General features: G+C 48.1%; 1 protein-coding gene across 4 annotated transcripts in view; it reads left to right on the plus strand.

The window, feature by feature from the left end:
• The window catches only part of PTCH1 (patched 1), a 73,607-nt gene that overhangs the window by 43,872 nt on the left and 14,062 nt on the right, over positions 1-15,673 (plus strand). For all 4 annotated transcript variants that reach the window (XM_030919902.1, XM_030919903.1, XM_030919906.1 and 1 more), the window contains 6 exons: positions 3,395-3,513; positions 4,156-4,558; positions 5,928-6,237; positions 11,348-11,490; positions 13,528-13,711; positions 15,017-15,297. In XM_030919902.1, the coding sequence (XP_030775762.1) occupies positions 3,395-3,513; positions 4,156-4,558; positions 5,928-6,237; positions 11,348-11,490; positions 13,528-13,711; positions 15,017-15,297 (1,440 nt within the window). The remainder of the gene's footprint in view (positions 1-3,394; positions 3,514-4,155; positions 4,559-5,927; positions 6,238-11,347; positions 11,491-13,527; positions 13,712-15,016; positions 15,298-15,673) is intronic.

The following is a 15,673-nucleotide window of genomic DNA, read 5'->3' on the forward strand; positions in this document are numbered from 1 at the left end:
CTTTGCAACAACCCTTTTCGCTTTCTGAGCAGCCCTTGCTGGTTATTTTACTATTCTGGTGTACATCTGCGAACCTGGCGTTGAGAAAATACTCCCCCATACATGTAGTAGGTTATGAGAAAGTCAGTTAGACGGGACGCTGCTTGGGGTTCTTCTCTCATCCCTTAATTTCCGTCACGGACACAGAGCAAGGTGCCCAGCAGGCGTCTCTGACCGATGAGGCCTGGTAGCCGAGAAGCTCCCCAACCTCTGTGGTGGTGGGTGTGGCTGGCAGGTGCCCATCCCTGCACCCGTGGGGCTCCCTGTGTCACAAACTTCTGCTCTCCTCATCCTCATGAACACCTGTCCAAAACGGGATGCCCAGGGTCTCTTCTCTACGTTCCACTCCTCAATTCTAAACATGACTGATTGTAAAAGCTAAAAGGATTCGGCCCCCAGGATTACATGCTCCTGGAAAATCTCCGTTAGAATCCTACCTGTTCTTCTTGCCATCCCCTGCTGTCTCACAGTCATGTATCCTAACCCCGTCCACAGACATCCTCTCAGTAAGGGACCAGATCTCACAAAACTCCCGGTTCTCAGCTGGGCTGGGGGCTTTGATCTGATTTACTGGATAACCTCAGGCAGGTGACTTGACTGCACTTCGGGGACGTTATCAGGTAATACTGTCAACAGCAGCGAGCACCTCCTGCTTGCTGTGAATCAGGCATGAATTGACCTGATCTTCATAGCTTCTCCTTTCTCTTCCCCAAAGTGAATTTCAAACCCCAGCAGTACTGAGGTGCTTGAGCCGGGTGCCTCCTCTTGCACAGTCTGTGTTTTCTGTGTGTTTTCTTCACAGGGAGCACCTACCATTCCCCTGCTCCTGACTGACCTCTTTTTCTTTTTTTTCTTTTTCTTTTTTTATTTTTATTTTTTATTTTTTTGAGGTGGAGCCTCACTATTGTTGCCCAGGCTGGAGTGCAGTGGTGCGATCTCGGCTCACCACAACCTCCACCTCCTGGGTTCAAGCGATTCTTGTGCCTCAGCCGCCCGAGTAGCTGGGATTTTAGGCACCCGCCACCATGCCTAGCTAACTTTGTATTTTTAGTAGAGATGAGGGTTCCTCCATGTTGGTCAGGCTGGTCTCGAACTCCAACCTCGAGTGATCCTCCTGCCTTGACCTCCCAAAGTGCTGGGATTATAGGCATGAGCCGCCGCGCCCGGTCCTCTTTATCATCTTCTAAACCCTGCTGAAGCCTCTCCCAGAAAGCCTGCCTTGACTGATCACCCCTACACCCCACTGAGCTGTTCTGCAGCCTGGCACCTGCCTTTATGACGCCATCCATCATTTGGGATTGTCATTTGCGTATAGGTCTTACTCTGTGAGAACTGAGAGTAGGATTTTTCTTATCTTTGTGTCTTCAGCACCCAGCACAGTACTGGACTTTTTAAAAGATCTCTCTCTCAGGTGAATTCTCCTGTCACAGTGGTGATGAGCATATTTGTGTAGGCCTGTCAGACAGGTCTTATATACATGAGAGTGGTAAGCTAACATGCTTCATATTTTTCAGTTGATGAAGGATTTTCAAGATAGACCAAGAAGAAAGGGGTTAGGTCGTTTTTAGAAGAAGACTCTTGACAGGGAATTAATTATTAGAAGACATCTCTCCAGAAGTCAGGCTTGCTGGTTTACCTTGAGCATAAACTCACAGTTCCCATCCAAAGCCCTTTGTGGGAGTTCTCCCTTGATGGTGTTAGGTGTCAGTTATAGCCAGGTTTTCTTTCCTCACCCTAGGACGTTTATCAATCTGAGGTTTGTGAACTAAGCAGTTCTTTGAGAAGCCTCGTTTTTTATTTTCTCTTTTTTTTTTTTTTTTTTTTTTTTTTTTGAGGCGAAGTCTCGCTCTGTCGCCCGGACTGGAGTGCAGTGGCCGGATCTCAGCTCACTGCAAGCTCCGCCTCCCGGGTTTGCGCCATTCTCCCGCCTCAGCCTCCCGAGTAGCTGGGACTACAGGCGCCCGCCACCTCGCCCGGCTAGTTTTTTTTTTTTTGTATTTTTAGTAGAGACGGGGTTTCACTGTGTTAGTCAGGATGGTCTCGATCTCCTGACCTCGTGATCCGCCCGTCTCGGCCTCCCAAAGTTTTTTTTTTTTTTTTTGAGACAGAGTCTCGCTCTGTCACCCAGGCTGGAGTGCAGTGGTGCAATCTTGACTCACTGCAACCTCTACCTCCCAGGTTCAAGCGATTCTCCTGCCTCAGCCTCCCAAGTAGCTGGGACTACAGGCGCCCACCACCACGCTCAGCTAATTTTTGTGTGTGTTTTTAGTAGAGATGGGGTTTCACCATGTTAGCGGGTATCGTCTCGATCTCCTGACCTCATGATCCACCCGCCTCGGCCTCTGAAAGTGCTGGGATTACAGGCGTGAGCCACCGTGCCTGGCTTCGTTTTTTATTTTCAAAGCCATGTCTGTCAATTTCCTGGCTCCTCAGCATCACCAGTGCGTTTCTCTGTGGTGCCCCCTCTGCCATGCCCTTCCGAGCTGGGTCGACTTTCCACTGGCCTCTGTTGGCTTCCTCTATTAACAGCCCAATTTTGTAATTTTTACTAGGTCAGCAGGAGATTTGCCAACACACTGCAGAATCTAGCCCTGTGTTTATTTTAGGTTATAGAGTGACTTTTGAATCTGTACTTATTTATTCTGTCTACTATAATCACACACAGGAATTTCTTTCCGCTTAACTCTCCTTGGCCTTTTGTTTCTTGCTCTCACACCCCACTGGCTACTGCAGAGGCTATTTGGAATTTGCCTATGAAAACCTCAGGGGACACGTGCGAAATGGTATTTCATGTTTTAAAGGGGGACATTTTGATGAGCTCGATCCACTTTATATAAAAGTGTTTAACTGTAAAATCAGGGTCGCGTGACCTCTTGGAAGCATTCTGGAAGGGAAACGCTTCTGTTTGTTTTACATTCTGTCTCGAGCGTGCTCTCTGTTCTGCCTTTGTGGATTCGGTTTGGTTAGGTTACTACAACACGTTAGTAGTTTAGTGCCCAGGTGTGTGCCTTACCGGTTTATGGAATTATTAGAGATAGAAAGGTCCAGAAATAGTCAAGACTATTCCTGTCACATCGGCTCTCGATGTAGCAAAAGAAACTCTTAACATCTGTCATAGTTTCAAACACGTCAAGAGGAAAGGGAAAGAAAAATACTGTTTAAAAGCGTCTTTATTTTCTAAGCGGTCCTCCGATTGGGCGGAGGCGTATTGGTGACCTCTGATTGGGCGGCGGGGTATTGGTGACCTCTGATTGGGTGGAGGCGTATTGGTGACCTCTGATTGGGCGGAGGAGTACTGGTGACCTCTGATTGGGCGGAGGCGTATTGGTGACCTGAATTTCTTTCCTGTTCCCAGGCGGCGGTAGTAGTGGTGTTCAATTTTGCCATGGTTCTGCTCATTTTTCCTGCCATTCTCAGCATGGATTTATATCGACGTGAGGACAGGAGACTGGATATTTTCTGCTGTTTTACAAGGTACGTTTTCAGACCACTGTGGCCTTTTGGTTGGGTGCAGAATTATGCAGAACTCTTTCAGCCTGTGGACTTAGACAGGAATGTGGGTAACAGGGTTTGTGCTGGCATGGAGGATACAGGGGAGGGATTGGACAGAGGCTGCTTCCCTAGGGGGACATCAGAGTCCCCAGGGCTTCCTTCTCCCCTGCCCCAGCTGAACAGTCTCTCAGCCCTCAGGATGCTGGTACCGATGACCCCTTTTCCCATCATGAACTGATGTTGCCAATTGTGGGAGTGTTTCATATTTCTGCGTTAGAGCAGAACAAGATTGAAAACCACCCACCTAGAAGATGTGTAGTCCTTTGGTGGTGGTTTGATTTTGTTTGGAATTATGCTTTGAAGGATTCGTCGTGATGGAACTTGCTTTTGGAAGCCAAATTTAGGATCAGTTCTCCATGTGGCCTCCTCAGACTGACTTTTATCTAGTTCACCAGGCAATGATGTTATCAGCCAGGCGATGTTTCTGGAGTTCAGCAGTGTAACGTTTCTTTTCCTAAGTCAGGGCTGTGTAAAATAGCTTCCCCTTACACAGTGAAAATGGCAGAATGAAAGCAGCGTTTCCCTCTTTAAGCGTAACATTGCAACGTGCTTCCCTCCTTTCAGCCCCTGCGTCAGCAGAGTGATTCAGGTTGAACCTCAGGCCTACACCGACACGCGCGACAATACCCGCTACAGCCCCCCACCCCCCTACAGCAGCCACAGCTTTGCCCATGAAACGCAGATTACTATGCAGTCCACTGTCCAGCTCCGCACGGAGTACGACCCCCACACACACGTGTACTACACCACGGCCGAGCCGCGCTCCGAGATCTCCGTGCAGCCCGTCACCGTGACACAGGACACCCTCAGCTGCCAGAGCCCGGAGAGCACCAGCTCCACAAGGGATCTGCTCTCCCAGTTCTCCGACTCCAGCCTCCACTGCCTCGAGCCCCGCTGTACCAAGTGGACGCTCTCATCTTTTGCTGAGAAGCACTATGCTCCTTTCCTCTTGAAACCAAAAGCCAAGGTAATTTGCCACAACTTAAGACTCTTCCTGTCTTCAAAAAAATAACAGAACCTTTGGAGCTCATCAGATTGCTTTTACTTTTCTTCTTTTGCCTTAAAAAAAATTCATATAAGTATGATATATTTCAGTCCTCCAGAAGTCAACACTTGTAGAGCATAGGGCCATTTTAATGAGGTTATCTTCCATGGGAGTGAACCTCCATGCAGCGAGTCTTTTTATGAATGAGGTTGTTTAAAAATGTGATTATTGCCAGGTGCGGTGGCTCATGCCTGTTATCCCAGCGCTTTGGGAGGCTGAGGTGGGAGGATGGCTTGAGCCAGGAGTTCGAGAACAGCCTTGGGCAACAAAGGACGACCCTGTCTCTACAAAATATTTTAAAAATTAGCCAGGGACAGGTGTGGCTCACGCCCGTAATCCCAGCATTCTGGGAGGCCAAGGACAGCGGATTGCTTGAACCCAGGAGTTCAAGACCAGCCCAGGCAACGTGGTGAAACTCCATCTCTACAAAAAATTGCCAGGGCATGGTGCTCTGCCTATAGTCCCAGCTGCTTAGGAGGCTGAAGTGGGAAGATCCCTGAGCCCGGGGAGTCAAGGCTACAGTGAACCGTGATGGTGCCACTTCATTCCAGCCTGGGTGAGAGAGTGAGACCCTGTCTCAAAAGAGAGAGAGGGAAAAAAAAGGCATGGTGCTGTGCACCTGTAGTCCTAGCTACTTGGGCAGCTGAGACAGGAGGATCACTTGAGCCCAGGAGTTGGAGGCAACAGTGAGCCCTGATCATGCCACTGCACTCCATCCTGGGAAACAGAGTGAGATCCCAACTCAGATAAATAACAAAACAAGGCTGGGCGTGGTGGCTCACGCCTGCAATCCCAGCACTTTGGGAGGCCGAGGCAGGTGGATCACCTGAGGTCAGGAGTTCAAGACCAGCCTGGCCAACATGGTGAATCCGCATCTCTACTAAAAATACAAAAAAAATAGCCAGGTGTGGTGGTGCACACCTGTAATCCCAGCTACTCAGGAGGCTGAGGCAGGAGAATTGCTTGAACCTGGGAGGTGGAGGTTACAGTGAACCGAGATGGCACCACTGCACTCTAGCCTGGGCAGCACAAGACTCTGTCTCACCAAAAAAAAATATATATGTATATATATATATGTGTGTGTGTATATATATATATATATATATATGAATAACAAAAATGTGATTACTATGATTTTGTTCTTTTTCCTATGGGAGAACAACCCCTACAAGCTAAATCAGGTCAAGTGTGGTGGTAAAAACAAGGTATTAACTAGACAGCTTCTCTTTGTCCAGGCAGAGTCAGTGGTGCTCCCTGGGATCTGTCTGATCTTGTACCTCTTCTGTTCCAGGTAGTGGTGATCTTCCTTTTTCTGGGCTTGCTGGGGGTCAGCCTTTATGGGACTACCCGAGTGAGAGACGGGCTGGACCTTACGGACATTGTACCTCGGGAAACCAGAGAATATGACTTTATTGCTGCACAGTTCAAATACTTTTCTTTCTACAACATGTATATAGTCACCCAGAAAGCAGACTACCCGAATATCCAGCACTTACTTTACGACCTTCACAGGAGTTTCAGTAACGTGAAGTATGTCATGTTAGAAGAAAACAAACAGCTTCCCAAAATGTGGCTGCACTACTTCAGAGACTGGCTTCAAGGTAAGACGCTGTGGGAGGGCTTTGGTCCTTTTGGTCTTTTGCATGTTCAGCTTCAACAGGTTCCTTTGTCCTGATTATGAAAGTGTTAGATTAGAATGTAACACTGACATGTTTCATGGGCTTATAAGAGTTGCTCAAGAGTCTTACCTGGACTGTTTCTGCAGCAGCCTCCCAGCTCTGGCTTTTCCCTGTAAAATGATGCAGATAATTCAGACGAGCTTCTGTGGGAAGGTACAAATGCACATTAGGAAAAGCGGAGCATGTAACACGTGGAGCCGAGGCTTCTGGTGCTTTCCTCTTAGATAGATGGTGACTAGTTTGGTGACCACATGAAATCAAAGTGTGCCTGGGATTACCAGACTGATTGCCAAATTATAGCTTACTGCACCAGGAAACGCTAGATAAGCAGTGGACATAGTCTTAAACTCCATATTTTGACCATCCTTTAAAAAGTTATTTGTCTATTTCTAATTGACTTTGTTTTTAGAGTAGTTTCATGTTTCCAGGAAAATTGAGCAGAAGGTGCCGAGATGGCCCATGTCCCCCTTCCTCACCCATGCACAGCCCCCCACTATAAACGTCCCGCAGCAGAGGGGTGTATTCGTTACAGCTGATGAACCTGCACACTGTTACCCAGGCTCCATAGTATACGGTTGGGTTCATTTTGACCATTTCTTGATTTGGTACATGAAGTAAAGTTATAAATGCTTAATCACATTTCACATTATTTTATAAATAATCAAATTCTGCTTTAAAATGCCTTTCTTTGTGGGGTGCGGTGGCTCACACCTGTAAATCCCAGCACTTTGGGATGCCAAGGTGGGCAGATCACCTGAGGTCAGGAGTTCAAGACCAGCGTGGCCAACATGGTGAAACCCCATCTCTACTAAAAATACAAAAATTAGCTGGGCGTGGTGCTGGGTGCCTGTAATACCAGCTACTCAGGAGACTGCGGCAGGAGAATCACTTGAACCTGGGAGGTGGAGGTTGCAGTGAGCCTAGATTGCACCATTACACTCCAGCCTGGGCGACAAGAGCAAGACCCCATCTCAAAAAATAAATAAAAAATAAAGTGCTTTTATTGGTTTCTTCGCTCTTAGAAATGTTTCTAGGAAATATTCATCAGCTGGAGGGAAAAAAAAGTCTAAATTTTCTCCTGACCAACTGCATATAAATGTATGCAGTGATTTCAAGAGCATCTGTTCATTTATTCTGCGTTGACACATGCAAAGCCAAGTAGAGAATCAGGATAATTATCCACCCAATTCAAGCAAAAACGCTTTTACTGGAGTACCAAATCATTATGGCCCCCAACATTTTTTGGCTTAGATTATCCAAATGATTGTCTTAATTTCCCACTTAATTAGGCTTGTTTAAACACAGATGTAAGTGCCTTTTTTGGTTTGAAGTCAATACACTTGTATGTAAAGACTCAGCAGCCAGTTTCCCTGAGAGTTTGCAGGAAATGGTCAACAACTTGAGGTTGGTGGAGGATAGTTCCATACAACTAGCTTCTGGCCTTGACTTGTGTTTACCAGAACTTTGTGCCTACATGTATACCCAGTTTGACTTTCCTTTTGGAGGAAGGTAAAGAGAACATGCCATGATTATTATTTATTAACAGCCTCCTGAGACAAACGTGAATTTATTCCAAGCTTTATTTTTCACATTTAGTTTAGAAAGCAATGGTTTTCGGGATAATGAGTTAAAAGAGAGACAGTGGAGAGAGTCCCTGCTTTTCATTTTCCCTGCATTGACCAAAGACATGCAAATAACTTGCCACAGATAACAAAGAGATCTGCTATGCTCTGCCAGTCTCTGTGCAGAGGAGGGTTATTGTAGAGTATATTTCAGTGTCTTTGGCCACTGCTCTGGAGTGTGGCATGCTAGGCAAAGATTGGGAAGAGGGTAAAAGGGGATTGTCTTAAGGCCGTGCAGGGGGTTAACCTTTTTATAGAGCATTGTAGATCATCTCTATACGTTTCTTCCTTTATAGATGTAAAGCAGCTAGACTTGAGATTTCTTTTTTAAGGTGCATTGGAATCATGTTTTGATTGCTATGTGAACGGCATACACCTAGACCAAGTGAGATCCATTGGTGCTAAGCAATCATGATCCCAGGCAGCCCTGGGACTCCATGATTGACTCTTACAGGGTCCACTAGAGCACTCAACACAGAATGACCAGACACTGGAGCCCTTTGCTGCCTACACGTTTTTCAGGCCTGTTGAGTGGTTGATGTGGTCTTTGAACGTTTTCTCCAAGGAAACAGTTAGCCTTGAGTCAGCTTTCCTTGCTGACATTTTTATGTGGTTTTCAAATGGTGGGAGCCTCATTGGTTTTTAATGGAATTCCCATTAAAACCATGTTATCTCATTGGTCTTTATCAACATTCCAAAAGTTTATCTTTGATTTGTTTTACTCCAAAAACTATATAATGGTTAATTTCAAAACTGTCCCACGTGTCACATCTTAAAACATACATGCAAACAAGGCAGAGTCAGATCAAAACCATGCCTCGAATCATGTGCAAATGTGTTCCTTTTTATCTCACTCTGGATTATGCAAACAAAATTGTGATTAACATTTTACTTCTGGGGTTCCATAGCTGAAGGAAAATGGGCAATCGGGGTTATTCCTTTAGGCCAGAACTTTACACTAGAAAATAATTACTGGCACAAGGTATTCATCAGGGGAGAACTTCTAGCTGACATGTTAAGATTTGCTGTAAAATAAGTAAAATGTCACAGTTTTCTAGAGTGTGTGTGCGTTGGAATATGAAGCACGGGCTAAGGGGCAGTGGAAACCCAACCTTATCCGTTGTCTTGTGTCCAGGGTCGGACCTGGTACATGTGCTTAGGCCAGCCCGTTGTTACTTGAGCTTTTTGGTGATTCGTCAGAAAATACTGTAGTAATGGGGAAAGAACTTAACTGTTCCATAAAGTCGATCACTGTTTCATATTCATCTTTGAACCCCCAGTAGAGTGAATGGCACCTAAGGGACCAGCAGTGTGGATTCTGAGTTGAATCCAGTTTCCAACAAGGCCGACTTCCCCAAATAGGTTCTTTCTTCCTTTGTTTCACCCTCGGGTGTCCCAAAAGTCTTTGTGTGTGAATGTTGTAAAACCGCCCTCAGATTTTGGGGACCCTGTTTGCCACCAGATGTTGTTGATGCTGGAGTTGAATCTGCTTGTCTTACTCCTGCCTTTGACACATCTTTGGGTACCACGGTGTGTCCCGGCACTGTAGGCCAGTGAGTGGCTCCATCTGCCTCTGCTGACTGGCTGCCTGGGTTTGAGCTCCGTCCAACACTCCCCTGCTGGGTGGCCTTCTCCAGGCTCCCCTCTCCAAGCCTCAGTTCCTCCACGTGTGAAGCCGGAGTGACTAACTGTAACGGGGCTGTCCCTTGGTTGCTGTGATGCCCAGCGCTGCCCCACACTCACCAAGCGTGAGCCTGTCTTCAGGATTAGCCGGTTAAGGGAGAGGGACTTAAAGCCCAGGACGCGCCGTGATGTCATGAAAACTGTGACAGCGAGGAAAACAGATGAGGTCTCCCTTTTTGAGGTGAGGGGAAAGGAGGAGCAGTAATTTTTCTTCTCCTGTTCATTTTTTTTCAAAAACAGGAAGAAAGGGCTTTCAGTAAGAACATCTGCTGGGTGCCGTGTGTGTGTGTGTGCGTGCCTCCCTGTGAAAACCCGTGTGTCTGGGAGGTACGCGGCCCACCCTGTCGTCTCCCGTCCCGTCTCCCCTCCACGCTAACCCCGACACGGCCTCCCTTCACCACCAAGCCTACTGTCATCCCCAAATTGTTCCTCTAGCCAGTAGTGTCAGAAGGAGAGTTTCACTTCTCAGAGAGACAGAAGGGGGCCTGTGCTCCCCCGCCATCCCCCCACTTCAGACCCCAAGAGCTTAACCATTCTGAGCACTAACGCAACCAGATTTTTTTTTGAAGCCTTTGAAGTCATCCAAGGCATGTCCTGAAATGAAATAAACCCTTCTCCCTTCTTGCTAGCTGTGTCCAACCCATACATGTACAGCTTGTTCAAAAGCTGTGGTTTCCTGAGCTGCTGGGGTTGGGAGTTCTACTTGGGAGGTGGCTGGGAGGGGCAGGGGTGGGTGAGGGGTGGGGGTGTCCCGGAGAGCGTGCGCACCAGCCGGCGCTCAGACCCTAAGGCCGGGTCACCGGGGCCCTGTTTTCTCTTCCAACACGCTTATCTCTTTACAGCTGCAGCCAAACCGTCAGGTCTGTAATGATGGTTTTGATTACCGAGGCCAAGCGCAGCTGTGTGTGGTGGACTGGCGGGCTCGCCCATCCCCCAGGCCCAGAAAGCTCTTTCCTCCCCCTCCCCGGCTTGTGGTTTGTCATCTGTTCTCACAGAGCCTCCTTGTATTGGCCTGTGGCTTCCTGTTCTCAATCGGATCCAAATTTACCCTGTGAGGTATTTCCCTGCACGCACATGAGTGCCTTCCCTTCCTTCTCCTCCACCCCCTCTCCTGAGGAAGGGTGGCAGAGAGGAAGAGAGCAGTCGAGAGTGAATAGGTATTGGCTGTGATCTTTACACAACCTGGCAGCGGATCCCACAGCTTGTGTTAGCTCCACAAGTCGAACAGATGGAACAAATTGACAGAATCGTGTTCGCTCACCCTGGGCTCCAGAAGCAGCTGAGCTGCTGTTTGAAGTTGGGAGTTTGAGTATGCTTTTCCCCTCCGCGTGGGATTTCTGGGTGTGTTGAAGAACCCATGACTTAGCACCCCGAGTGGCACGAAACGGTGAATGACCCTGGGGGTGTCTCCGCCGCACTCTTGCCTTCTTTTGTAATTGTCATGGGGCGAAAGGAGGAGAGCGGTTTTTCTTAAGATAAAATATGAGTATTTGTTTCACAGAAACAGATCATCTCCTTCCCCCTTTTCAGCAGTGGCTGGCAGCAGCTGCAGTTCATTCATGAAAGTCCAGTGCTGTCAGTCAAAGTGGATGTGGAACACAGAGCGTGTGTTTCTGATGGACGTCTGAGAGCCCCCTGCCCTGCTCACTCTCCTCAGCCCACCCCGTTAGGACCAGGGTCCTTCTGGCTGCGAGTTATAATGTGTTACAATCATTTGCCATTTCTAGGACTTCAGGATGCATTTGACAGTGACTGGGAAACCGGGAAAATCATGCCAAACAATTACAAGAACGGATCAGACGATGGAGTCCTTGCCTACAAACTCCTGGTGCAAACCGGCAACCGCGATAAGCCCGTCGACATCAGCCAGGTACTGCCGCTGCTGCACACTGAGGGCGCGTCCAGGGCTGCGGGGCCGCTGCCCTGGTGGAGGCCACTTCACAGCATGTGACCCCACCCTGTGCTCTCTGGAGACCTGAGGCACTGGGAGCTGGTAGAAGGAATACTGGGTCACTCTACTTCACCTCCTCCCACCAGCTAATTGTGTGACCTCAGGCCAGCCAGTGCGCCTCGCTTTCCTCATCTGTCAAATGGGACAGGCGTGTTCCTACCGCCAGAGCGATGGTCAGAATGAAGTGCAGCCGAGGGAGTGCAGGCTCTTTCCAATGTTGGAAACGCAGCAGCGTGTGATTCTTTCAGTTCTAGGACTCAGTACCATGAAGACAAGCTTGGAAAGATGGGTTTCTTGGGTAGCGGTCATTTGGATGAGCAGAATTTGGGGTAGGTGGGTGGGTTAGGAGATTGGAGAGGTGATAGCAGGATAGGAGGGTTTGTTACATTTGAGATCTCTGGGTGGCCCTGGCCCCAGGAGTAGACAGATCGCTCTGTGATGAGTGAAGCAAACGGAAACGTGCACCCTTGGAGTTGGAGTGGCCACGCCATTCTGCTCACTCCTGCAGTAGTAACTGTGTCTGTTTGGGAATCATATTCTCCACCTGTGTCTGCATCTTCTTCCTGCCGTTCGGTTCCCAGCATACCCCTTTTGGTTCCGCAAGCGTGTGCAGGAGTGTGTTGGACTCTTCCCGTTGCACAGGGCCCGGGCTAGGGCTGCTTCAGCTTCCTCAGAGCCTCTTCCCTCTGCTCTTTGTAGCTTGCTTGCTTCACCTTCAGGCAGAAAACCGTCATACTAATGATCTTCTCAGCAGCTCTGTTTATCGTCTCCCCTGTTTTGCTGGCATGCAAGGTGACAGATTTACAAAGTACATTGTTCAGAGTTGTTCAGGAGTATGGAACTCTGAGCTCACAGCAGCAGGCCGCAGACCGTCACATTTCCCAAGGATGCGGGCAGAAGAGTCTGCCTCAGAGACACCAGGGAGGTGCCCAGGGACACTGTGGGACAAACAGGATTGGGCCGGGCCCCCGGATATCACCTCCTCCTCCCGGGAGGGAGAAAGGCGTGCCTCATGCATGGAGGCCACGGGCTGCGCTGTGTGATTCCAGGGATGTGTTGAGGATGTACAGTTGTTACATATCCTGTGGATTAATTGAATCCAGATTCCCGAAATCTAGTTCTCTCACTCTCTCCCTGCTCCTTTTTCCTTCACTCCTTCTCTGGGAGCTGCTGTCACTGGTGTTTTTCATTTTGTTTTAAAAAGACCCAAAGTGAGGAACGAGGCCTGAATCTAAAATAAACAGGAAACAGAATTTTTCTATGTATATAAAATATACATACACATACTGAGTCCCACAGAGCTCCCCACCTCAGTGAAACCCACCAGCCCTCCTGCAGAGGGAGCACATTTGGCCACGCAGACACCGCGGCCTGCCGAGTCCAGCGACCTCCGGGAACAAGATCCCCCTGCGAGGCTGAGGGTGTACACTCGTCCCTTGCACTTTCTGACGCTGGACATTTTTTGGACCCACAGGTCATAGGAGGCTAGTGTTAGCAACATTTATACAGATGTTGTTTTATTTTTATAGCTCTCCTCCATTTACTGGGCGGCATTTCCTTCAGTGTTAACAACAGAGGTTAACTGCACACAGACGTGCATGGGGACTCTTGCCAGGTTTCTCCCCCTTCCCCTCCTATAAATATGTTTCTCCAGATTGTTCATTCTCTGCCTTGGCTGCAGACGGTCTTTTAGCATTCAGATTTAATTGGTTCAGCCAATTCCTGGGCCATCTGCAGAACTGTGTTTGTTGTAAACACGCCAGTGATTGCATCCTCTGATAAGTGCACATTGAAAGAAATCAAAGGTGTTCTGATGGGATTTTCGACACTTTCAACAGTGGGCATTCTATCCTTTGTTGTGATGCTGGTGCGAAGCTCGGCTTCTGTGCTCTCAAGGCAGAAGTGTGTTTACCCCAACCCCATTCTCAAAGGCCTCTGTTCTTCCCATTTTTGTAGTTGACTAAACAGCGTCTGGTGGATGCAGATGGCATCATTAATCCCAGCGCTTTCTACATCTACCTGACGGCTTGGGTCAGCAATGACCCTGTCGCGTATGCTGCCTCCCAGGCCAACATCCGGCCGCACCGACCGGAATGGGTCCACGACAAAGCCGACTACATGCCTGAAACAAGGCTGAGAAGTAAGTAGTGTTTTATCGGGGGTGCTGGGAGCTTACAGAGGTGCCTTCCCTGGTTCTCCAAACTCAGCAACAGCCTTCGTCCGTTGATGCTACCCAGGGTTCAAAAGTGTAAACAGAACAATCAATTTCTTCTCGTTTAAAACTCCGGGAGACAGACAAGGATGTGTAATGGGATACCACCCCACACTCTGTCACGTTGGGAAATAAGCGTCTTGTCTCCGTGCGTAGCTTCGATGCTAAGACGCTCATTAGGCATTGCTCTCGCATGCCAGCTGTTCCATGTGAACACCGGGGACGCCTCCACGTTGAGTGTTATTTTACTATTGCAGAGTTTTATCGCTGAGGATTATATGTTTATCTTCACTTTGTCAACTCTGGTGTTGAAGGGATTTTTGGCACATCGGGTCATTCCTATAAGCCACCAAGCACCTGCACTCTGTCAAAGCTGTTTAAACTGGAGCGGAGAAGTCTGTATACAACAGTGTCCTCTTCCTTTCACCTCTCAGCCCAGAGTTTGAAAGGTGGTTCTGTGTGGATTTCATTTGCATTTCTGGTGGAGACATTAGTAGCGTATGCTTTGGATACCGGGCCCAGGGAGGATGTGAGAGAGAAGACGGGTCCCCTTGCAAACATGGCTGGAGACTCAGCAAGTAGTGCTTCCCGGGATCTAAACCCCAGAGCCCTGTGGCAGGCAGCCAAGGCTTGTCTTAATGAAAATTTATAGTTGAGATTATAATAGGGCAAATCATGTTTAGCAAGTCAACTGAATGACCCCAGAGGGTCTGGAACACACAACGGCAGTAACTAAATGCTTGTTGTGTAAGGATTTCTTCCCCTGTTGCTGAAGACTTAGCATTGCATTAGAAAAGAAGCATACAAGGTTTAAGTTTGTTCAGTCACCAAAAGGATAAGTTAAGCATTTTTCTCAGGAAAGCAGGACTCCAGAGTTACTTTGCTCTTGGAGGTGATTGAATCAAACTGCGTGAACTCGGTATTTTCATGTGTGTCAAGAGAACAAAAAATGTTCCCAAAATGTAAGCCTGGAGTTTTCAGACCCTTCAGAAAGAATGACTGCTGGAAGATTAAAATTGAATGTTAAAAAACACGCGGATCACAGAGATAAACATTTTTAAACCAAACGGGAAGATTGTAAAGGCCTGGAGGCTGTGATGAGGATTGTTTGTCCTTGGTATCATGTAGAAGAGCAGTCAGTAAGCTTTCATGCAAAGTTCTTCTCTCTTTCCATTGAAACTGCGATGCTCCTCTCCCCTGGGCTGCTCCTAACCTGTGCCCTTCTCTGTCCAGTCCCGGCAGCAGAGCCCATCGAGTATGCCCAGTTCCCTTTCTACCTCAACGGCTTGCGGGACACCTCAGACTTTGTGGAGGCGATTGAAAAAGTAAGGACCATTTGCAGCAACTATACGAGCCTGGGGCTGTCCAGTTACCCCAACGGCTACCCCTTCCTCTTCTGGGAGCAGTACATCGGCCTCCGCCACTGGCTACTGCTATTCATCAGCGTGGTGCTGGCCTGCACGTTCCTCGTGTGCGCCATCTTCCTTCTGAACCCCTGGACGGCCGGGATCATTGTGAGTGTATTATAAGGGGCTTTGTGGAAGTCAAATTCCTTTCAGCATAGCTCTTTCTGCAGCCGGGAAGTTTGGTTTATGTCTGGGCCTCTGGAGGAGGGTATAGCTTGCATCATCCGTAATATATTTATTCTACTGGAGGTGGTGAGGTCCATGGTTAAGGTGGAACCTCTAATGGCCTCATTCTTAGGTCCCCTCTCCCGTAGCTTGAAGATTTTTGTGGAAAGATAGGGACTTTTTAAAGCGCACTTTCCATCACAACTCTGAGCATTTATTAAATCAAAGCACTCAAAGCCTAGCTCATTTTTTCTTTAACTGAAAAGTGTCATTCTGTGACCTCATCCAGGCCTAATAATAACATAGCAGGTTCTTCTAC

The sequence above is a fragment of the Rhinopithecus roxellana genome, chromosome 16, assembly GCF_007565055.1.
Source record: "Rhinopithecus roxellana isolate Shanxi Qingling chromosome 16, ASM756505v1, whole genome shotgun sequence".
NCBI lineage: Eukaryota > Metazoa > Chordata > Mammalia > Primates > Cercopithecidae > Rhinopithecus > Rhinopithecus roxellana.